Consider the following 25,208-nt stretch of genomic DNA (forward strand, 5'->3'; position numbering starts at 1 on the left):
AATATCGAAACGGCTCATCCCATCAAAGATCAGGATAGCCGAAAGCAATGATCGTCCTGTATTGGAACTATCCAGGACTCAGCAATCCTCGGACAGTTAATGCATTGAAGGATTTGGTTACTAGTTACAAGCTGGATATTTTATTTTTGATGGAAACAAATGCTCTTAATTCTCGTATGAAATTTTTTCGTAATATTTTACATTTTGATGGTTGCTTCTCAGTCAATAGATAAGGATAGGGAGGAGATCTTTCGTTAATGTGGAAGAGTCACGTGTCTATTTTTAGGGTTGGCTTTTCTTCAAATTTTATTAATTCGGTTGTTTCGGAAAGTAATGTTCAATGGAGGTTTGCTGATTATTATGGGTTTCCGGAATTGCAACGATGACGTCAGTCTTGAAACCTTATTCGAGTTTTATCTCGTAGAAGCTCTCTTCCGTGGTTTTGTTCGGGAGATTTTAATGATTTATACTCGAGAGATGAGAAAGAAGGAGTGATACGGAACCCAGGATCAACATGTGATCAAAAACCCCGTCACACAACTTGATAAAGAACAAGACAAAGATATCTTCCAGAAGGTTGCTCTACCACACCCCTAACCAACGAATGTGATTAGAAACATGGATAATCAAGCGAAGGTTGCTCTACCACACCCCTAACCAACCATGTGATTAGAAACATAGATAATCAAGCGATTCCAGCTTCGAGAACGCCACAAGAAATTCTTGATAAGTTAACTAAGTGTGGAGGAAATCCATATCAGAACGCCACAAGGTTAAACCTTGATAAGTTACCAAATAATGGAGAAGAACCAAATATTGTTCATAAAATCATTTTTATTCACTGCCTTCTCGTGGCTGCCACCTTAAGGGTGTTTTTATAGCCTTCAAACCCTAATTCTATTGTAGGATGGTGTAATTACAATATAGGAAGGGTATCTAGTCAAATAGTCAAATCTGGATTACATTAAAGATCATTTTCCTAAATTATCTTGGAGAAATCTCCTTCCTAAATGGGCTGCACGAATTTGGCTTCTAATATAGGCCAAATTAATTTAAAACAAATCCCACAAAATACTAAAATACCAAAATAATAAAACTGGCCTAAATGCAATTTGGCCATACATGCATTACGCGATCTGAAATTGTGTTGTGCGTCCACATGTGTTGAAGAGAGTCTGATTTGTTTCCTTATTCTCCCATACTTCCCAAATATAGTTCTCATCTCGTAAGCAATTAAGCGATGGTAACTTGATTTTTCATGATTTGGAGTTTTCCTTTTTAAATCTTTGAAGTATCGTATTATTTCCTTATCCGTATCAAGGAGGAGCATTTTTACCAAATTATCTTATGCAGGGGTTTCGATGAGAAGTATATTTGCCAAATTATCTTATACTGGGGTTTAATTTTGAATAATTATAAATTTTTATTAAACTCTAAAACTGATATTTCTGTTAGATAGGTTCATCGTAATACTACTCTAACTGCTCATACTTTGACTAGAGAATTTATCTGATATAATCATCTCTATTTGAAATGATATTTCTCTTTATTTGATAAAATTTTATTAATATAATAAGTAGTTTTGCTTTCAAAAAAAATATTTCTTTACTTTTAACAATAATTACTTTTATCGATTCATTAATTTTAACAGTTAAATATTATTAAAAAATTTAAATATTAAAAAAATAATTATTAAATTTTTTATAAAATTAAAAAAAATTAATTAATAATTTTTTTAAATTACATAAAATATTTAATAACTAAAATTAACATAAATACTAATTAATATATTTTTTTAAAACATCAAAATATTTTATTTTATATTTTAAAATAAATTATTAAATTTTTTCATAATATAAAAAACTAAATAATAAAATTCTCGGTGTATATTTTATTTCTTATTCTTTCCCGAGCTTGTGAAAGATGATGGTACATTGAGAATATTCTTTCTATTTCTTGGATTCATATTTTCCAAAAAAGTGGACCCCAGTTCTTTAATAGCTTTGAATAAATCAAACACACTAGAGATTCCTCTTTTCAACTCTTTCAAATACTAGAGATTCCATTTGTAAGCAGATGTGGTCCACAGGCTCAATATTTCATATATTTGATGTGGTAGGTAAAACTTGTGTAAGTACATCCTCTCATGGGTTTTTGGCCTTCTTCATTGTGAGCGACTGTTTTCAGCCTTTTGATCAAACGAGTAATTAAGGAGCGAATACGTAGCTTATAGGCTATTGTATATAAATTAAATAACCCTTATATTTTATAATGTGTTAAAATTAAAATATGCATTTACACTCTTTTTAAATTTATCCGAACACTACAATCCCACGTTAAAATAACACATTAAATTTATAAGTATTAAAATATATCAAACACTTTAAAATAAAATATGACTAACATACAAATTGATATAAATCTTCACTTTAATTTTTTTTTATATAGTTTTAATCTATATGTTTAATTAATCTTTCCAATCTCATAATTATAAGTGTTGCATTAAAATTGTTTTATATATTTAAATTATATGAATATAATTTTAAATTTTCATTTGAATGATATAAAGTTATTCACACTAATATTAAAAATTTATCTTATTGAATCCGTACAAAAAATTCTGTTACGGTTCTATATATTTTTTTTCCCTATTATATAAGATTTATATTCTCAATTTTGCAAGCCATGAAATAATTTGGCTAGCCGATATCATTTAAAATCCATTGATCTAAATTCAACAATATTCCTGCTTTAATTAATACAGCATCGTACTATAGATTAAAATCAAAAGCTGTTGATTTCGAAAAAAATATATATTATTATTATTTAAAATATTTGTTTTATGGATTGTTGTGTAGAAATATAGTTTAAAATTATATGAAAAAAAAATGATCAAAACAATAGCAGTGACAATTTTGCAAAGTAATACTAAACAATCACTATAAAGATAAGCTTTTGCAAAGCAAATATTTTATTAATTACTGCTATCTGTAAAGTTTCTGACGTTAAACAATTGAGAATGTAGTTTGTCCAAAGCAAAAAAGCTGCTCCTTTTTTTTTATTGCAATCTTTCGTATGCATTTAGGGATATTCATTAATATTTGATGCAACCTAGTATGAAATTTAAGTAATATATAATTGAATTTAGATTTAGTCATTAATAAGTTTGAATTTCGACTTATTATTTAGACTTCTATGAATAATTTTGTTTAATTAATTTTTCAATATTTTTTAATTTTTATGTTAATTAAAATATTAAATTTTGATATTTTAAATTAAAAAAATAATATTTTATTATTAAAAAAAATATAATAATACTACATCAGAACTTATTTAATTATTAAATAAAAATATAAGAGTTTAATTAATAAAAAAAATAAATTAAATTTATTTGACCTTGAATAAAAATATATATACTTAATTTGAGTTGTTTCTATTAAATAATAACAATAATCCTTCCTTAACCTAGAAATTCAATCATTTAACCAAAATCCAGAATACTGCAACGAACGTAGGTTCATATTGTTTATTATTATTATTATTATTATTATTATTTTATTTTCTTGTTTTAATAACGATTTTAAATAATTTTTTAATTTTATCCATAAAAAAATATTTCTTAATTCAAGACTAACATAAATTAAAGAAAATGTTGGAAGTTAATTGGGTCCAAAAAGTCAAAATCAACTACTTATTTAGACACCATGGAAATTTGAGGGTTGATTTGAGCTTGTTTTCAAATATAATTATGAATATATTGAGAAAGAAGTTAATTTTGGTTCACATAAATTGATTGGAAGATACTTTTTATATATATTAAGATCCAAATTATTAGAATTTTATAACATCCAAATTTCAATTAAATTGTAGACTTGTTTTATTAGGTTGAAAATGGAGAGGTAAGATATATGGAAATTTTGAATTTAAACTTTAAAATGAATATTTTGCCCTTTTAATAAACTTTCTCAACATAAATTACAGTGAAGAATTTCAGATATTGAAATGATATAAATAAAAAAATTATACCAGCATTTAATAATTAGATTATATAAATTCCTTTACTATTTTCTTTTCAATCGGTGTGGAATATAATATCAAATTTATCTCTGTGGGCACAAATATAATAACATAATAATGCATATGTATTTTATAATATCAAATTCTAAACTTATGGCCAAGGCGTACTTTGCCTTTAACAATATTTTAAATATCTAATTTTTTTAAATAAATTAATTATCTCCATTTCAAAATCAATTAATTAAAATCTCCACAATTCAGCTCTTTAATTCTTTTATTAAAAAAATTATTCTCTATAATTTTAATTATATGTATTATCACTACTTATATTTTAATTATTTTATCAGCTTATATACTTAAATAATAATTATAACTCAATAATAACAGTTTGAAATCTACTATATTTCTGCTATTATAAACTAAAGCTGTAATTAAAATTATAATTTTATTAAATATAAATAAATTATTTATTAAAATATATTATTCTATATATAGTGAAAATTTTAATTGTCTTAACAATAGTAATATAATAATTTTATAACAAATATTACAATATTATTGTAAAAATCTTAAAATATAGTAGTGTATTTAATTTTAGTAATTTAAAATATTTATACTATTTAGTCCATTTAATCAAGAGTAAAATAGATTGTTTAACAATATCTTTAATAAAAATATTAGAAAGTTAAAGATTTTTTTTAGTGTATATTATCCTATTCAAATGGAATCACACTAGACAGATCCATTAAGGAGATAAAGAGTTGTTTTTTAGGATTTGAAAGTATTTTATATTTAAAGTTTGAATATGATATTTCTAATTAAAATATAAGAGACATGCAAGTAAAAAAATTAAGATGTTTTAATTGAGTGATTAAAATAGTAAATTTTATAATAATAAAAAAAACTGCTAATAATTATTCCTTTTAAATACAGCATGCATGGTAAAAAAAAAAAAAAAAAAAAAAAATCTAAAGCAAAGGTTTGATAGCAGAATGTTCAGAGAAGGAAATGATAAAGAAACACAAAGTGAGGTAGAGGTCCCCCTATGCTATGGTGAAGGAGGCATATGAAGCCTGAAAAGAGTGGACAACAACAAGGTAACCTTAGTTTTAAGTAATAAATTATTGAACAATTGATAAATGTTTTGGTTCAAAAACTGACTACCTCATCTTTTGAAGCATGACACTTTACTGTATTGTGGATTCCAAGCATGCAAACTTGAAATTTTTTAGTAGGGGTAGAAATTAAAGTGTCAAACTTGAAAATTTTTTAAATTCAATTATGGCCAATGCCTTCTTTTTCAAAGTTTTTATATTTCCTTCAAATAAAAATTGATGTGACTAGCTATTTGGATGGATTCGAATATGAAAATCAGTGGTGTGGATAATGAGATAGATGTGTATAACATAACTGTTGAAAGTTCAATCCTAATAAGGTTTTGATATTGTAATATCTTATTAATAGTATTTGTTTTAAATGGTGAAAAATAAGTAATTTTTTTTAAAAAATATTTTTTTACATATAAATTATTTAAAGAAAAATAAAATTTTCCACTCTTTTTGCTAACAAACAAAACATAACATATATGTTTACTTATATTGAAACAAAAAGTAAGGACAAGGAATGTTAAGTTCAATTAATTATCATCAATTTGATATTATAATACTCTCATGTTAAAAAAATTTCGGTTACACAAACTTTTTTTAATTAGACGATTTTTCATTCATTTTTGAACAAAATTGATATGTACTAAAATCATCCACTTGACAAGAAAGAAATTTAAATAAAATTTTCAAAATTAAGCATAATTTTTATTTCTTTTTTAAAATTGTTTCTTTTAAATTAAAAAAATGCATGATAAATAATTACACGATAAGATTTTTTTAAATTATTAACAAATTTTTTTATTGATAATCTAATAAATCTATTGATAAATAAATTATGATCCACTAATAAAAAGTTTATTATTAATAAATTGAGAGAAATTTTTTCTTTTTAAAAAAACATATATTAATATTCATTAGAAAATTTATTAATAAAAGTAAAATCTATTGATAAATTTATTAGTAACTTATTAATCTATTGTAATCCGTTATTAAATGGTAATTTAGAAAATGTAAAAAATATTATTTTAATTAAAATAATAAATTTTTTGTTATTAATATTTTTATTAATTCAGTAATATTTAAAATTATATTATTATTATTATTATTATTATTATTATTATTATTATTATTATTGAAGATAAATTTTTAATTTATGTCCATTATTTATTAAAAGTATAATTTTTTTGAATTGAAATATATACATATATATATATTTATATGATAAAATAAAGTGAAGAAAATAGAAAACAAGAAAAAATGGAAATGAGAGAGAATATGATATAAGTAAGGAAATAATACGATATTTTAAAATTTTGAAATGGGAAATACTAAATCATGACAAATCAAATTATTATCGTTTAATTCAAAACTTACGAGATGAGAACTATATTTGAAAAGTATGGGAGAATAAGAAAACAAGACACATTTTTTTCAATATATGTGAAAGTGCAACACAATTTCAGAATGCATTGTGTTCGCATAATGCATGCATGTCAATTGTATTTAGGCCAATTTTATTATTTTGATATTTTAGTATTTTATGAGATTTGTTTTAAATTAATTTAGTTTATATTAGAAACCAAATTCGTGCAGCCCATTTAGGAAATAGATTTGTTCAAGAAAAATAATTTCTAGATTTGATTATTTGACTAAATATATTTTCTATATTGTAATTACACCATCTTACAATAGAATTAGGGTTTGAAGGCAAACATTTTTAAGGTGGTAGTCACAAGAAGCCAATGAATAAATATGATGTTATGAACAATATTTGGTTTTTCTCCATTATTTAGCAACTTATCAAGATTTAATCTTGTGGCGTTCTAATATGTATATTCTTCATACTTAGTTAACTTATCAGAAATTTCTTATGACGTTTTCGAAACTGAAATCGCTTGATTATCTATATTTCTAATCATATTGGTTGATTAGGGGTATGGTAACTTAATTATCTATGTTTCTAATCATATTGGTTGGTTAGGAGTGTAGTAGAGTAACATTTTAGAAGATATTTTTATCTTGTTTTTTGTCAAGGTGTGTGACGGGATTTTTTATCACATGTTAATCCTGCTTCTGTATTAGTTTGTGGTTTTTGATCATAGGTTGATCCTGCTTCCACATCAGTTAGTATCAGAGTATGGTGATATTAAATTCCTATTTATCTATATTTATTTGTTTTGTAACTTTTTTTATTTTTTTTATCTTATTAATTTTTTATTTCGCTTTATACTATAGTTTCTCTTTAAAAAAAGGAAATAGAGAATTTTTTTTATTTTAATCGTGTGAGATTTTTTTTTTTTAAAAATGAGAGATAAAAAAATTAAAGAAAAAAATCATTTTAATTGTTTAATTAAAAAAAGGGGAGAGATGTATTTACAATGAATATAATAAGAAAATTAATAAAAAAATTATATTTTTTAATATATGTGAAAAAATAAAATAAATAAAATTATTGGACGAGAGAATAATAAAAAAAAAGAGAAAAATATTTTTATTAGAGTGATTAATAATTAGTTTTGTGGTTTGAAAGAATTTATTAATTAGTTTTTTAATTTTATAAAAATTTTATTAATTTGTTTTTCTACATCTAAAATATTTTAAATATTTTATAATATTTAATAATTAAAATTAATATAATGACTAATCAATAAATTTTTTAAAATCAATTAATAAATTTTTTCACAAACCAAATAGTAATTTTTTCTTAATTATACCCTTTCCTCTTACTGGCTCCAAGAATTTGGTGATTAAATATTCCCTTTCCTCTTTTCTTTCCACATTGAAAAGTGTTTGCCAATTTATAAACCAATGATCGTTATTTAACTGTTGCACAAGGATTTCAATGAACATAAACTAAACACTATTTTTTTTTAACTATAAGTCTGAACAAAAATTCAAATTTAAAAGCGATTTCAGTATTAATAAATTAAAATTTATTTATTTATATTTTCATTATTTAAATTAAATAAAATTTGTAAGAAAAAAAAACTTGGTAAAGAAATATATTATAATTAGTAAGGTAAAATATGAAAGATAATGAATTAAAACCTCTCAAATTTATTAGGTTAAAAAAATGACATTTCATATATTTTTTAAAATTGGTAAGGAAATAAAAAAATGAAAACTTTATCATACCTGAATCTACAAGGTACTAAATCAAGTTAGAAAAATAAATTTTAAAGTTTTTAAAACATTAAAAACTTGCATCCTTTTAAAAAAATTCGTTTCCTTAAACAAATCCGATACTTTATTTTCATAATTTACCTCCAAAAATCCATTTCAAAAATTAACCCAATAAATATTCACCTCAGCATATATTATAATAATAATAATATATAATAGAGTATACAGGACGGCTGTGCTTTGTCAAGATCTCAACTTTGAAAATTTACCACTAAATCAACCTTTGATCGAAGACAAGTTTCAACAATTGTTAAATGGAAAATTCAAATCAACCCAATGCCAACAGAAAAAGAAGGAAGTTTCATTGTTTGAACAGGAATTGGGAAGAGTAGGCCAATTTTGCCAATAGCCATCCTTTTCCGTTTCACACAGCCCACTCTGCGTCTGGTGGCCTTAATTTAGTCCAAAATATTGACACCTCGCGTTCCTTATTCCATCTCATCATTGCTTTATATATACCCACACTAACACCTTCCTTCTCATTCCTTGCATACCCAAAAAGAAAAACAACCGCCATTGCTCTCTTCTCCTCAATTCTCATCACCTTCTGCGACAATGGAAGTTAAAGAATATGACCCTTTTCTCCCTTGTCCCCTCTCCTCCGCCAGGTTTCAAAATTCTGAACTTGTCTCATTTTTTCTTCTTTTTATTTTCTTGGGTGTAACAATTTTTCAAACAGATGGTGGACGAAGGATACTGTAGCGGTAGTAACCGGAGGAAACAAGGGGATTGGGTTCTCGTTGGTGAGACAACTAGCAGAGAAGGGAGTCACTGTGATCTTAACTGCTAGAGATGTAGAGAGAGGGTACAATGCCATTAAAGAGCTAAGAAATAGCCCAGGCGATGTTCGTGTACATTTCTATCGGCTTGACGTTTCGGATCCTGCTTCCATTAAAAGCTTCGCGTCACAGTTTGAAAAGGATTTTGGAGTCTTGGATATTCTTGTAAGTTTCCTTGGCTTGCTATTCTAGGATTATTCTACTGCGTCATCCAACCGCAAAGTCAATTCTTTGACCCGTATCCACGTATATGATAATGTGTATAATACTCACACACACACATATATATATATATATTAGTAAATCAAATATTAGATGTAATAATAAGAGTAATTACACGAAAAGTCTATCTTACGTTTTTTACTTTTTTTTTTTTAAATTAAAAAGTCATCGCACGCATAATGTTTAAATTTATAATAATAGTAAAACAAATATTATTGGAAGGATAAGACATAAATTTAAATAATTAATTATTTTTTTATAAACTGTAAACATCCAATTAATGGTAAGCTGGAAAATATATTATTAATATAAGTCTCACATGCGATGGATGTGTTGATCATTTTCTTTAATCATTTGAAATTTTGAATTCATTATAATTATTTTTATATATTAAAAATTAATAACAGTAATATTAATAATGCATGACATTTCAGTCAATACGTAGGACATCCATGACCATTTGAACAAGCTAAGTCAAAATGAAAGGACTTGAATGATGGCCACCTAATAAATAAAAATTTAGAAGAATTCTTTACGGGCGGTGCCTATTTATAGTGAGTAGAGTTTATATTTAACTTAAAAATTTTTTAAACAAACTTTTTAATTTTTAATAAATAATTAAGTTTAATCTTTTTATTATTTAATTTATTTAGATTAACAAGCTAGTTTCTTAAAAAGCTTGAAAAATTAATTTATATAATTATAAATCATGAGCCTAACTCATTTAATATGTCTTTTATTATTATTATTATTATTATTCCTTTTATTTTATAATTTTTTATATATTTTTTTAAAAGTTATTGTTCAGTTTAATTTTTTTTACATTATATTAATATATAAATTAATTATTATAATTTTATTTTATTTTTAAAATAATTTTTCATGTTAATCGTTATTTTTTAAAATAGGTATGTAAAATATTTTTTAATATTTAATAAAATTTAATATTTTTAATTTATATATAATTAGAAAGGTGATAAAAAATTATTTTTAATTAATATATATGTGAAAAAGTAAAATGAAGAAAATTATAAGGTAGAGAGAGTATAAAATAATATAATTATATAATCGTAATAATTTAATTAATATTGTGATAATTATTAACTTAATTATTATTAAGTAGTCTAACCACATTAAATGAATTTTAAATAATAATTGATAAAATATATTTTTTTTTATAATTTAATCGATTAAATTTGATGAGTCAAGCTTAAGTTCATGAAATTAATAAAAAAAATTAGATAAACTTGAATCTAATAAATCCAAACAAGTCAAAATTCAAACTCTGAATATGAACTCAAATGCAAAATCTTCATCTCATGATCCACTGTCCACACCTAAAGAATCAGTTAGTTATGTAATTTATATATTTCATATCCATGACGCTGAATGTATATTATTTTCAATTATTGTTGAAAATAGACGTACCACTTGTTAGAAAGCAACGATTTTGATTTTTTTTTTTTTTTTAAATTTTGATTTTAGTTGCAAATTGTTTAATTATTTTTTTTAAGAGAAAAATTATCAGGTGAACAATGCTGCAGTATCATTCAATGAGATCAATGAGAACTCTGTGGAGCATGCAGAGACTGTAATAAAAACCAATTACTATGGTCCCAAGTTGCTGATACAGGCACTCTTGCCAATGTTTCGTCGATCAAATTCTGCCAGCCGCATCCTTAACGTTAGCTCTAGACTCGGCTCCATTAATGTAAGTCTCCATTATTTATTTACTACTCTCCCGTAATATATGGCTTAAAATTTAAAAAATACTAATGATAATCACTTTTTAATTAAATAATTATTTAACATTTTTCATCCTATTAATTTAATAAATATTTTTTATTTAATAGAATGTAGAATGTTAAATAATCACTTAAAAAACAACTATTACTAACATTTCTTTTCAGGTTTATTTACCTAAATTAGTAACAACAATTAATGATTTTAATTTTTTTAAAAAATTATAATAGTTTATTTAAAATATTCTTCAGATAACTATACTTTTTTATATATTATTATTAAATAATTTAAAAATTAATAATATTATATATGAAAAATAAAATTAATATTACTTTGAAATTATAAAAGTGACAGAAATAGAGAGAAAAAAAAAATCTTTAGAATGAAAGTTATCGTGGGACGGATACGCTATTATATACCTTTAATTAATTTTACATATTTATTAATGCAGAAGATGAAAAACCCTAGAATTAAAAAGATGTTGCTAAGCGAAAACTTATCTGAAGAGCATATTGAAGAGATGGTAAATATGTTTCTTGAAAGTGTGAAGAAAGGGACGTGGAAGAGCCAGGGCTGGCCGGAGATATGGACGGATTACGCAGTGTCAAAGCTGGCAATCAATGCATACTCTAGGGTTTTGGCTAGACGATATAAAGATCGTGGACTATGTGTAAATTGTTTCTGCCCTGGCTTCACTCAGACGTCTATGACTCGAGGTAAAGGCACCCACACCGCCGCTGAAGCAGCAGAAGTTGGTGCTAGGCTAGCCTTGCTTCCGCCGCATGAGCTACCGACTGGCAAATTTTATATGGGGTTTAGGCCTGGCATTGTTTCTAAATTGTAAGAATTAATAAGACTAGTTATTTATTTTAAATGAGATAGGTATGTAATATATTATTGCCATGATTCGTTAATGGTAATTAATTTTAATAAGCACTTACGGTTTTATCTCATTTAATATTTTAAATTTATTAACTCGATTAAAATTCAAATTTGCATTGAACAAGCTCATTAGCGAATTAAAGGGTTCTCTCAATTTCTAAAATTACTTAATACTTTTAGTTTAAATTCAAAATTTCTAAATAAAGGAGAAAAGACTTGATTTTCTATTTAACTTTTTTAAAATTTTTTTTAAAAAAATTTAATTGCTTTTTGTTTTGACATGTGAGTGCTGGGAATGAATATCAATTTTACAAGTCATTAGCGACCCAGTGAGGGAGATACCTTTCACATTGGTTGCATCTTTTCAAAAAATATCGGATTTTGACAACACACATCACAGTAATTAGAGGAAATTGCCCTTCGTTGATAAAAATATTTCGGAGCTCTGTGATCCATTTTTATAAACGTAAATATTTATTGTCATTTCGGATACTTTCACAAATGATTTATATGTAAAAACTTGCGTGTGATCATTTTAGGTTAGGAAACATCGATATTATTCTTAGTTGACAAATTTATTTTGGAACTCTAAAACCCACTTTTGTAAAGGTAGATATTTATTATCACTTCAGACACTTTCACAAATCAGCGCGTAAAAACTTATAAGTAACTATTTTGGAGTTGAAAAATATCAAATTTGTCATTCATTGGCAAATTTGTTTTGAAATATTAGAACCCACTTTTGTAAATGTAAACATTTATTGTCATTTCAAACACTTTGATAAATATTTTACGTGTATAATCTTGTGAGTGACTATTTTGAGGTTGAGGATATCAAATGTCCTTAGTTGGCAAACTTTTTTTGGAGATCCGGAACCCACTTTTATAAAAACAAATATTTATGTCATTTCAAGTACTTAAACAAATTATTTGCACATAGAAAGTAGCGAGAAACCATTTTTGAGTTGGGAAATAGTAAATATATCCTTAGTTAGTTAACTTGTTCGAAGCTCGGAACCCACATTTGTATAAATAAATATTTATCGGTCATTTTGAAGCAATTTCATAAAATATTTGCGCGTAAAATCTTTCAAATGACCACTTTAGGGTTAAGAAAAATCAAATATGTCCTTAGTCGACAAAGTTCTTCCCAAGGCTGCACAATCTACTTTTATAAAAGTAAATAATTATCGTCATTTTGCACACTTAAACAAATGATTTACGCGTAAAAACTTGCAATTTTGAAATTGAAAAATATCAAATATGTCCTTAATTGATAAACTTGTTCCAAAGCTCCGTGACCGACTTTTATAAAGGTAAACATTTATTGTCATTTTACGCACTTGCACAAATGTTTTGCGTGTAAAACTTACGAGTAACCATTTTGGGTTGAAAAATATTAAATATGTCCTTAGTAGACAAACTTATTGACATAAAACCTTATGAGACAAGTTGCAAACCCACACATACGAGTAGATATGGAATCCAAAGATTTGATAAGGAATCCAAAGATTTGATAAATGCGGAACCCAGGACTAACATATGATAAAAAATCCCGTCACACAACTTGATAAAAAAACAAAGCAAAGATATCTTCCAAAGGTTGTTCTACTACACCCCTAACCAACCAATATGATTAAAAACATAGATAATCAAGCGAAAGTTGCTCTACTACACCCCTAACTAACCAATGTGATTAGAAACATAGATACTCAAATTATTCCAGTTTCGAGAATGCCACAAGAAATTCTTGATAAATTAACTAAGTATGAAGGAGATCCATATTAGAACATCACAAGGTTAAACCTTGATAAGTTGCAAAATAATGTAGAAGAATCAAAACATTATCTTTATTCATTGGCTTCTGTGGCTGTCACCTTAAGGGTATTTTTATAGCCTTCAAAACCATAATTCTATTGTAGGAAGGTGTAATTATAATATAGGAAGAGTATCTAGTCAAATCTAGATTACATTAAAGATTATTTTCCTAAATTATCTTGGAGAAATCTCCTTCCTAAATGGGATGCACGAATTTGGCTTCTAATATAGGTTAAATTAATTTAAAACAAATTTCACAAAATACTAAAATACCAAAATAATAAAACTGGCCTAAATGCAATTTGGCCATATATGCATTACGCGATCTGAAATTGTGTTTAAAATAAATCCCACAAAATACTAAAATACCAAATTAATAAAACTGACCTAAATGCAATTTGGCCATACACGCATTACACGATCTGAAATTGTGTTGTGCGTCCACATGTGTTGAAGAAAGTAACTTATTTCTTTATTCTCCTATACTTCCCAAATATAATTCTCATCTCGTAACCCTTACATTAGCGATGGTAACTTGATTTGTCATGATTTAGAGTTTCACATTTTAAATCTTTGAAGTATTGTATTATTTCCTTGCTCATATCATTACTGATGCAGAACCTAAGAGTAACATGTGATAAAAAATCTCATCACACAACTTGATAAAAAAAACAAAGTAAAGATATCTTCCAAAAGGTTGCTCTACTATACCCCTAACCAGCGAATGTGATTAGAAGCATAGATAATGGAGCGAAAGTTGCTCTACCACACCCCTAACCAACCAATGTGATTAGAAACATAGATAATCAAGTAAATGTTGCGTAAATGTTGCTCTACTACACCCCTAACCAACCAATATGATTAGAAATATAGATAATTAAGTAAATGTTGCTCTACTACACTCCTAACAAACTAATGTGATTCGAAACATAGGTAATCAAGCTATTCTAGCTTCAAGAATGCCACAAAAAATTCTTAATAAGTTAATTAAGCATGAAGGAGATCCATATGAGAACGTCACAAGGTTAAACCTTGATTATTTGATAAATAATAGAGAAGAACCAAAATATTATTCAAAATATCATATTTATTCATTGGCTTTTGTGGCTGCCACCTTAAGGGTGTTTTTATAGCCTTCAAAACCCTAATTCTATTATAGGAAGATGTAATTACAATATAGGAAAAGTATCTAGTGAAATAATCAAACCTGAAATATATTAAAGATTATTTTCTTAAATTTTCTTGGAGAAATCTGCTTTTTAAATGGGCTGCACGAATTTGGCTTTTAATATAGGCCAAATTAATTTAAAATAAATTTCACAAAATACTAAAATACCAAAGTAATAAAACTGGCCTAAATGCAATTTGGCCATACATGCATTACGCAATCTGAAATTGTGTTGTGCGTCCACATGTGGTGAAGAGAGTGACTTGTTTTCTTAGTCTCCTATGCTTCCCAAATATAATTCTCATCTCGTAACCCTTGAATTAAGTGATGGTAACTTGATTTGTCATGATTTGGAATTTCCCATTTTAAATCTTTGAACCATCGTATTATTTCCTTGCTCATATCACCACCTGCTATGGTACTCTACACTTAGAGAAGCTGAAACACCAATGATCGAAGGATTTGAATGAGAATCTAATAAATGCCACAACAAATAGTTGATAAGTTAGTCAAGATTCTTGATGTAATTGATGAAAGCAAATCCTCAGCCTCACTCAAAGCAGTACATGCCAAAGGCATGAAGATGATTCTGAAAATTTTGATTCAAAAGTTTACTCTTACAAGTGTTCCTTATCCTTATATAGTAAGGAGAAAATTAAAACCCTAATACACTTTTCTTAACCTTGGCCAAACTACACATAAGGTTTAAACCCAATTACACACCAAAATAACACATTAAACTCATAAGTATTAAAACATAAGCCTAAAACATGGTCCAACACTCTAAAACTTAAAAATAAAATATGGACATAATACAAGCCTAAACAAAGTCAAAATAAAACAAGTGTTTAAATAATAAAATATAGCAAGTCAATCAAGATAATTGCAAGTGTTGCACCAAATCTGTCCCATACCCTTAATTAACATGCAGTTAAAAACACTTATAACTGATTGATTTTAAGAGCAGCAAGAATAAGAATTATAGAAGTTAGTATCAAACCTTATTCATGATGCAATGTCAAGAACCAAAATCTCTTCTAAACTCTCAAAAAAGAATTGCGTAAAGCAATTGTATTGAATAATTAATAAATCTATCTAAAATATGGAAAAAGTAATGTTTTATATACCCTAGGGCAGCCTCGCCTAATTAAAAATAAATAAATAAATAAGTAAAAAATTAAATAAAGACCCATGATCTAATAAAAACCCATGATTTTTGCCACTTCCCACTACTATGTATGAACCCATGATCTATACCACTATCCACTACTATGCATGGATCCATGATCTATGCCACTATCCATTACTGGATAACTACCCACTACTGAATTAGTGATAGAGAATCTGTTAATGCTAATACAAAATTTAAACCATCAATAAGGACACATTCAGTATAATTGACTTCAAATGGTCAGATTGTTCTTCAACTTCGAAATAAACTTGCAAAGCTTCAACATATCCCTTCATGAATCCTTGAAGTGCTTCCTTCAACCTCTTGGATCTCAACCTTGTAATTAGTCCTTAAGGCAATGCTAGCTCATCATTTTTGGTGTTTTTGGTTGTACTTATATCATCCCCTCCCTCTTGAAAAAGATTCATCCTCGAATCTGTACAAAAATAAAATAGGAGAAATAAAAAACATTAAAGGTAGCACTTACACCAAATTCACCAGGCATATCAATTATGTATATATTATCATTGATCCGTTTCAGCACTTGATATAGTCCATCCTCTCGTGCATTAAGTTTTAATTTTCTTTGATTCAGAAACCTTTCCATTCGCATATGGATCCAAACCTAATCACCTGATCTGAATACAACTTTCTTGTGACCCTTATTGGCCTGTTTCTCATACATCCTGTTACGCTTCTCAATATGCTCACGTGCTTTCACGTGTATTAATTTAACCATTTCAGCCTTCGTTTTTCCATCTAAATTGGACAACTCGTTCAAAGGTAAAGGCATTAAATTTAATACAGTTAATTGATTAAAACCATACACAATCTCAAAAGGTGAATAACTAGTAGAAGAATGGACAGCGCGATTATAAGCAAATTCAACATATGGCAAATATTCTTTCCAAGTTTTCAAGTTCCTACCCACAATAGCACGAAGCATAGTTCCTAAAGTCCTATTAACAACTTCAATTTGGCCATCTGTTTGTGGTTGACAAGTAATAAAAAATAAAAATTTAGTACCCAATTTCCTCTACAAATCACGTCAGAAATGACTAAGGAACTTAGAATCTCTATCAGAAACAATAGGCAAAGGTATACCATGCAAACGTACTACTTCCCTGAAAAACAAATCAGCTATGTTTGTTGCATCATCAGTTTTATGACATGGAATAAAATCTGTCATCTTACTAAAGCAATCTACAACAACAAACACTAAATCTCTACCTCTTTTTGATCTATGTAAACCTATCACAAAATCCATAGATATTTCAGTCCAAGGTTCAGTAGGTACAGGCAAAGGAGTATACAATCCATGTGGCAAGGACTTAGAATTAGCCTGTTTACATGCAAAGCATTGAGCACAAATTGTCTCTACATATTTTCGCATATTAGGCCAATAAAAGTATTCATTCAACATGTCTAAAGTCTTTTGGACACCAAAATGTCCCATTAACTCTCTTGAATGTGATTCTCTAACAAGCAACTCATGCAATGAACAGTCGGGTATGCATATTTGTTTCCCCCTAAAAAGAAAACCATCATACAAATAAAACTTGTTAAATGCCCCATGTTTATATGCTTTAAATACATCAGAAAAATCAGTATCATTCTCATACATATCTTTCAAATGCTCAAACCCTAACAACTTATAATTAAGTACGGAAGTCAATGCATAATGTCTAGACTATGCATCAGCAACCATATTCTCTTTACCTTGCTTGTATTTAATCACATAAGAAAAGATTTCGAGATACTCAACCCACGTACCATGCCGCTTGTTCAACTTATCTTGTCGCTTCAGGTGTTTGAGAGACTGATTGTCGGTATGAATCACGAACTCATTAGGCAACAAGTAGTGTTCCCAAACTTCAAGAGCCCTAATCAGTGCATAGAACTCTTTGTCATAGGTGGAATAGTTCAAATGTGCGCCACCTAGCTTCTCACTGAAATATGCTATGGATATAAGAACAACACCAATACCAATCTTAAAAACATCACATTCGATTTCAAAAGTTTTAGAAAAATCAGGTAACCTTAAAACAGGAGCAGCAATAAGTTTTTCTTTTAATGTGTTAAATGCAAGTTCCTGTTCTTTACCTCATTTAAACCCAACAGTCTTTTTAATAATCTCATTTAGAGGTGCAACAATAGTGCAAAAATCTCTAACAAACCTCCTATAGAAGCTTGCTAATCCATAAAAGGATCTCACCTCATTACCATTCCTAGGTGTAGGGCATTCTTGGATAGCCTTAACCTTTTCAGTATCTATCTCAACTCCACGTGAACTAACAACAAATGCTAGGAATATGACACTATCAGTATAAAATGTGCATTTTCTAAGATTAGCATACAATTCGTGTTCACGCAACTTTTGTAGAACAAGTTCAACATGCCTAATATGATCATCTAAGTTTTAGCTATAAATCAATATATTATCAAAATACACAACCACAAACTTACCTAGGTAATCACGCAAACACATGGTTCATTAATCTCATAAATGTGCTAGGTGCATTAGTTAAGCTAAAAAGCATCACTAACCATTCATATAAACCATACTTAGTCTTAAAGGCAGTTTTCCACTCATCTCCTAGCTTCATCCTAATTTGATGATAACCGCTTTTCAAATCAATTTTGGTAAAGAAAATAGTACCACATAATTCTTTAAGCATATCATCTAATCTAGGAATAGGATGTCGATACTTTACAGTGATTTTGTTGATTGCACGACAATCAACACACATGCGCATTGTTCCATCTTTTTTTGGAACCAACAAATTAGGTACAACACATGGACTGAAGCTCTCCCTGATATGTCTTTTAGCTATCAACTCATCAACTTGCTTTTGCGATTCCTTCGTCTCCTCAGGATTACTTCGATAAGCTGGACGGTTTGGAATCTGAGCTCTAGGAACAAAATCGATATGATGTTCTATTCCCCTCATGGGCGGCAACCCAGATGGCACCTCCTCAGGAAATATCTCCGCAAAATCCTGCAACAATTTAGAAAAAGAACTAGGCAATTCATCAGTACGGTTAGTCTCAATCATAACATTGGAACCAAAACGTAACATAATCACAGCTCTTTTTCCTAAGTATACTTTCTTGAACTCTCTCTCTCTTTATAATAAAAGGAAGACTTATTGAAATTTTCACTCTTCTCACTCAGCTCTCCTTTTACCACTACTATGCATGGATCCATGATCTATGTCACTATCAATTACTGGATAACTACCCACTACTAAATAACTATCCACTACTGAATTAGTGATAAGGAATCTGTTAATGCAAATACAAAATTTGAACCGTCAATAAGGACATATTCGGCCTAATTGACTTCGAATGGTCAGATTGTTCTTCAACTTTAAAATAAACTTGCAAAGCTTCAACATATCTCTTTATGAATCCTTGAAGTGCTTCCTTCAACCTCTTGGATCTCAACCTTGTAATTGATCCTTGAGGTAATGCTAGTTCATCATTTTTGGTGTTGTTGGTTGTGCTTATATCATCCCCTCCCTCTAGGAAATGATTCGTCCTCGAATCTGTACCAAAATCAAAAAGAGAATAATCAGAAACATTAAAGGTAACACTTACACAAAAATCACCGGGCAGATCAATTAGGTATGCATTGTCATTGATTCGTTCCAGCAATTGATATGGTCCATCCCCTCGTGCATCAAGTTTTGAATTCCTTTGATTCGAAAACCTTTCTATTCGCATATGGATCCAAATCCAATCACCTGGTCTGAATATAACTTTCTTGCGACCCTTATTGGCCTGTTTCTCATACATCCTGTATATGCGCATGCGCTGATACGGATCTAATAGGGCAAATTTCTAATAATGGTGTGTAGCAAACTTATGTCATTCAAATGGATCTAAAAGGAGTTCAAAATCATATTCATATGATCCATATATATTTGGGGCGTGCTTCAACTCATATGGGACAGATTTGGTGCAACACTTGCAATCATAGGCTTAGGGAGCCTAATCAAACCTATGGGTTAAAACTACACTAAGGGAAGCCTAAGGTGAAGATCAAGTAAGGCTTTTGAGAAGATTCAGCTTTGTTATGATGGGCTTGCTATATTTTTATTATTTAACACTTGTTTTATTTTAGCTTTGTTTGGGCTTGTATTCTGGCCATACTTTATCTTTTATGTTTTAGAGTGTTGGGCCATATTTTGGGCTTATATTTTAATACTTATGTGTTATTTTAGTGTGTGATTGGGCTTGGGCCTTATGTGTTTAAGTCAGGTCCAAGAACAGTGTCTTAGGGTTTTATTTATTTTTCTCCTTACTATATAAGGATAAGAAACAATTGTAAGAGGTAGCTTTTAATCAAAATTTCAGAATTCTTTTCATGCCTTTGGCGTGTATTGCTTTGAGTGAGAGTGAGGATTTGCTTTCATGAATTGCACCAGGAATCTTGGCTAACTTATAAACTATTCGTTGTGGTGTTTGTCAGATTCTCATCTAAATACTTCGATCATTGGTGTTTCAGCTTCTCTAAGTTTGGGGTGCCATAGGAGGTGGCCTAATCAAACCTATCAGCTTTGTTATGATGGGCTTGCTAGTTTTATTATTTAAACACTTGTTTTATTTTAGTTTTGTTTGGGCTTGTATTCTGGCCATATTTTATCTTTTAAGTTTTAGAGTGTTGGGCCATGTTGTGGGCTTATATTTTAATACCTATGTGTTATTTTAGTGTGTGATTAAACTTGGGTCTTATGTGTTTAAGTCAGGCCCAAGAAGAGTGTCTTAGGGTTTTATTTGTTTTTCTCCTTACTATATAAGGATAAGAAACAATTGTAAGAGGGAGCTTTTAATCAAACTTTTCAGAATTTCTTTCATGCCTTTGGCGTGTATTGCTTTGAGTGAGAGTGAGGATTTGCTTTCATCAATTGCACCAGGAATCTTGGATAACTTATCAACTATTCGTTGTGGCGTTTGTCGGATTCTCATCTAAATCCTTCGATCATTGGTGTTTCAGCTTCTCTAAGTTTGGGGTGCCATAGGAGGTGGGTTTATCAGATCTTTGGATTCCGTATCTACTTGTGCGTGTGGGTTTGAGGCTTGTGCCATAGGGTTCCGCGTCAGTTGCTATCAGAGCCAAAAGTGAGGTAAATTCTTATTTATCTTAGGATCTAGGGTTTTTGAGTTTTCCTTTGTCTTTCTTGTTGATTTCGGTGAAAGCTTTTGTATCCATGGCTGCACCTTCTTGATTATTAATCTAAAAAAAAAAAATGAAATCCAAAAAAAAAAAAAAAAAATCGCCTTTGCCTTATTTATCTTGATCTGGCCGAAATTGTGATATACTTCTTTTTTCGTCCATATTGCCTTACCTATTTCAATTGATTGCAGTAAATTATAGGAATTAATTTTGAATTTTGAATTTTGAATTGGGTTGAATCCAGATTATCAGATAAAAGAAATTCTGCCTATTGCCTAAAGTGCACATTTAAGGCAATTGCATCTACATTGATTTGATGTCAATCCCTTCTTTTAACACCAGAATTTTCGTCCATGTCTCTGATCTGACAGAAATTTACATTTGTTTTTTTCTGATTCTATTTGCAGTGTTTTGATACTTTCCTTTTTGGGTAGATTTAATTAGATCCATATTTAATTTGCTTTGAAGTGAATTAAATTCAAAATTTTCCAGATTCGTTTTTATTTGAATTCTAAGTTTCCTTTTTTGGTTTAAGCTTGCTTTTATTTCCTTGACATTGCTGGAGTATTATTTGCTTGTGTCTATACTCTAGGTGATATTTTCAAGTAGCACACCACCTAGTTCTGGTGTTACTTTCCAAATTGTCAGTGTCTTCTTTCTAGTTTTTGTGCGCTTCCTTCTTTCCTTAGGTTTTTTTCTTTGTTTCATTAAACGCACCTTGTGGTTAGTTTGTTGACCTTATTTCTGAAGTGCAATTGAAGAATCAGCAAAAGAGTGGTAAGTGTGCAGACACTTGAGTGCTTTCTTTTCTAACACAACATTTGCTAGTTTCTTTGTTCTTTGTTGATTTAAGGTAGGATGAGTAAAGACAAAAATGTGGTGGATAGTACTGGTGAAAGTGAATCGGACATGGGTAACGATTATGAGATCTTTAAGAAGTCAGTCAGTGGTGAGTTACAAAGGCTCAGTAGGGCTCTTGAGAGGATGACCGTAAGTATGGAGAGTTTGAAAGTCTCACAGGCTTCTACTTCTACGAGAATGGCTCATCGAATTCTTAACCCCGATAGACCACAAGTCCGAGAACCTCAAGTTCGAGGTGAAGTTGATGATACAGAAGATAATGTCGGACAAGGGAGGGGGAGAGGAGAAGTTCATGGAGGTAATAGAACAGGCGTAGGGTGGAATAGAGGTGGAGATGCTAGGCTTGGCAGAAATGATGATGACACTGAGACATACCAAACCAACACAATTGACGGTGACTTGAGCTCCATAAAGATGAAAGTTCCTGAATTTAAAGGGAATAACAATGCTGAAGAATACATTGAATGGGAGAGAAAAACTGAGCAAATCTTTGAGTGTCATAACTATACCGAGGAGAAGAAGTCTCATATTGCCGCCGTTGAGTTCACGGGTTATGCCTCTTTCTGGTGGGATCAATTGAAATCCACTAGGAGGAATAAGGGCTTAAGGGCAGTTCCACCATGGGACTACTTGAAGGAGTTGATGCGCCAAAGATTTATTCCTTCGCACTATTATAGGGATTTGTACAACAGGTTGGCAAGACTGGTGCAAGGAGGAAAGAGTGTGGAAGAATACCACAAGGAGATGGAGATGATGATGGCTAGGGCTCATATTGAGGAGGATGAGCAAATGTTGATGTCCAGGTTTCTAGGTGGCCTTAACCACTACATTGCTGAAGAACTTGACATGTACCAATACAATACCATGGAGGATATGGTTGATAAAGCAATGAAAATAGAAAGGCGACACAAGGGCAGAAATAATCTTAAACTCACATACAAGTCCTCAAACAGTGGTGGTGGATTTCCAGGCTATAGAAGTGGAGAAAAGAAAGATTATAAAAGCCCAATCCAAGGGGGCAAAGATTCGGTGGCCACTAACAAAGGACCTTCTCAAGGGAATAACAAGGAACAGTCAGGTACTTCTAACTCTTCTAACCCTACTAGAGAGATAAAATGTTTTAAATGTTTGGGAAAAGGACATATTGCATCTCAATGTCCTAATAAAAGAGTTATGATAGCAACTGCTGATGGGGGTGTAGTGTCTGATTCTGATCATAGTGATGATGAGATAGATGCTAATATGACTGAATTGATTGATGCTCATAATGACTGTGATGATTCGGATGTGTTTGTTGATAATGTGTTGCTTGCTGAACGTGGTGAGATGCTTGTTGCTAGGCGTGCTTTGAATATCCAGGTTAAGGAAGAAAGTCTAGAACAACGGGAAAACATATTTCACACTAGGTGTTTGGTTAATGGGAAAGTGTGTACTCTCATTATTGATGGGGGTAGTTGCACACATGTGGCTAGTGTATATATGGTGGAGAAATTGGGCTTGGCTTCTATTAAACATCCTAAGCCATACAGATTGCAATGGTTGAATGATTGTGGTGAGGTTAAGGTTACACGCCAGGTGGTTATACCATTTTCCATTGGTAGGTACAAGGATGAGATTTTGTGTGATGTGGTACCTATGCAGGCAAGCCATATGTTGTTAGGTAGACCGTGGCAATATAATAGAAAGGTGCAACATGATGGGTTCAATAACAAATACTCCTTCACTCATGAAGGACAGAAGGTTATACTCGCTCCTTTATCACCTCAAGAGGTATATGCTGATCAAATAAAGATGCTGGAGAGGGCGAGGGAGGCTTCGGCCTTGGCTACAAAGGTGAGTGAGAGCTTGAGTTCTGTGGAAAAAATGAGAGAAAAGAGTGAGTTTGAGGGTAACGAGGCTGGAAAAGAATCAAGACTAGTTCAAGGAGGGAAGATGGAGAAAGAAAAGGAGAAAGAAGAGGCTAAAGTTCCAATGCCAACTTCCATAGAGATTCAAATTGAAGAGGAAGTTGTAATGCATGCATCTAATGTAGTTGTTCTTGAAGATTCCATTAATGAGCTTATAGAAGAGGTTGTGAATGATGGTGGACATGGGGAGCACATGATTGATGAGGTGGAGGAGATGAATAAGACTGTTTTGGAAGTTGTAGAGGAGAATGGGTCACATCCACATGATCTTTCTATGACTAATATTTTTATGTCTAGTTCATTTGTTCTTGATGTGCAGGTTGTTGATGAAAACATCCATGATGAAAGTTTTATACTATTTCCACCTATTCAAAAGGAGGTCTTTGAAGATACATGGGTGCCTAAAGCTTTCCTTCTTGACATAAATATCAGCAAGATTCGAGGACGAATCTTTTCTAAAGAAAGAGGGAATGATACGGATCCAATAGGACAAATTTCTAACAATGGTGTGGAGCAAACTTATATCATTCCAATGGATCCAAGAGTAGTTCAAAATCATATTCATATAATCCATATATATTTGGGGCGTGCTTTAATTCATATGGGTCAGATTTGGTGCAACACTTGCAATCATAGGCTGAGGGAGCCTAATCAAACCTATGGGCTAAAACTACATAAAGGAAAGCCTAAAGTGAAGATCAAGTAAGGCTTTTGTGAAGATTCAACTTTGTTATGATGGGCTTGCTAGTTTTATTATTTAAACACTTGTTTTATTTTAGTTTTGTTTGGACTTGTATTCTGGCCATATTTTATCTTTTAAGTTTTAGAGTGTTGGGCCATGTTGTGGGCTTATATTTTAATACCTATGTGTTATTTTAGTGTGTGATTAAACTTGGGTCTTATGTGTTTAAGTCAGGCCCAAGAAGAGTGTCTTAGGGTTTTATTTGTTTTTCTCCTTACTATATAAGGATAAGAAACAATTGTAAGAGGGAGCTTTTAATCAAACTTTTCAGAATTTCTTTCATGCCTTTGGCGTGTATTGCTTTGAGTGAGAGTGAGGATTTGCTTTCATCAATTGCACCAGGAATCTTGGATAACTTATCAACTATTCGTTGTGGCGTTTGTCGGATTCTCATCTAAATCCTTCGATCATTGGTGTTTCAGCTTCTCTA

The 25,208-nt window shown here is 29.8% G+C and overlaps 1 protein-coding gene and 1 pseudogene across 1 annotated transcript; both read left to right on the forward strand.

Annotated features, from left to right (window-relative positions):
* Positions 1–8,743: 8,743 nt before the first annotated feature.
* Positions 8,744–11,995, forward strand: LOC110615156 ((+)-neomenthol dehydrogenase). The gene is made up of 4 exons (XM_021756879.2): positions 8,744–8,914; positions 8,986–9,250; positions 10,836–11,018; positions 11,502–11,995. The coding sequence occupies exons 1-4, from the start codon at positions 8,862–8,864 to the stop codon at positions 11,892–11,894; spliced, it is 894 nt and encodes a 297-aa protein (XP_021612571.1). The 5' UTR covers positions 8,744–8,861; the 3' UTR covers positions 11,895–11,995.
* A 10,269-nt stretch (positions 11,996–22,264) lies between these two features.
* Positions 22,265–25,208, forward strand: part of LOC122723693 — a 54,390-nt pseudogene continuing 51,446 nt past the window's right edge.

The sequence above is a fragment of the Manihot esculenta genome, chromosome 5, assembly GCF_001659605.2.
Source record: "Manihot esculenta cultivar AM560-2 chromosome 5, M.esculenta_v8, whole genome shotgun sequence".
Classification (NCBI taxonomy): domain Eukaryota; kingdom Viridiplantae; phylum Streptophyta; class Magnoliopsida; order Malpighiales; family Euphorbiaceae; genus Manihot; species Manihot esculenta.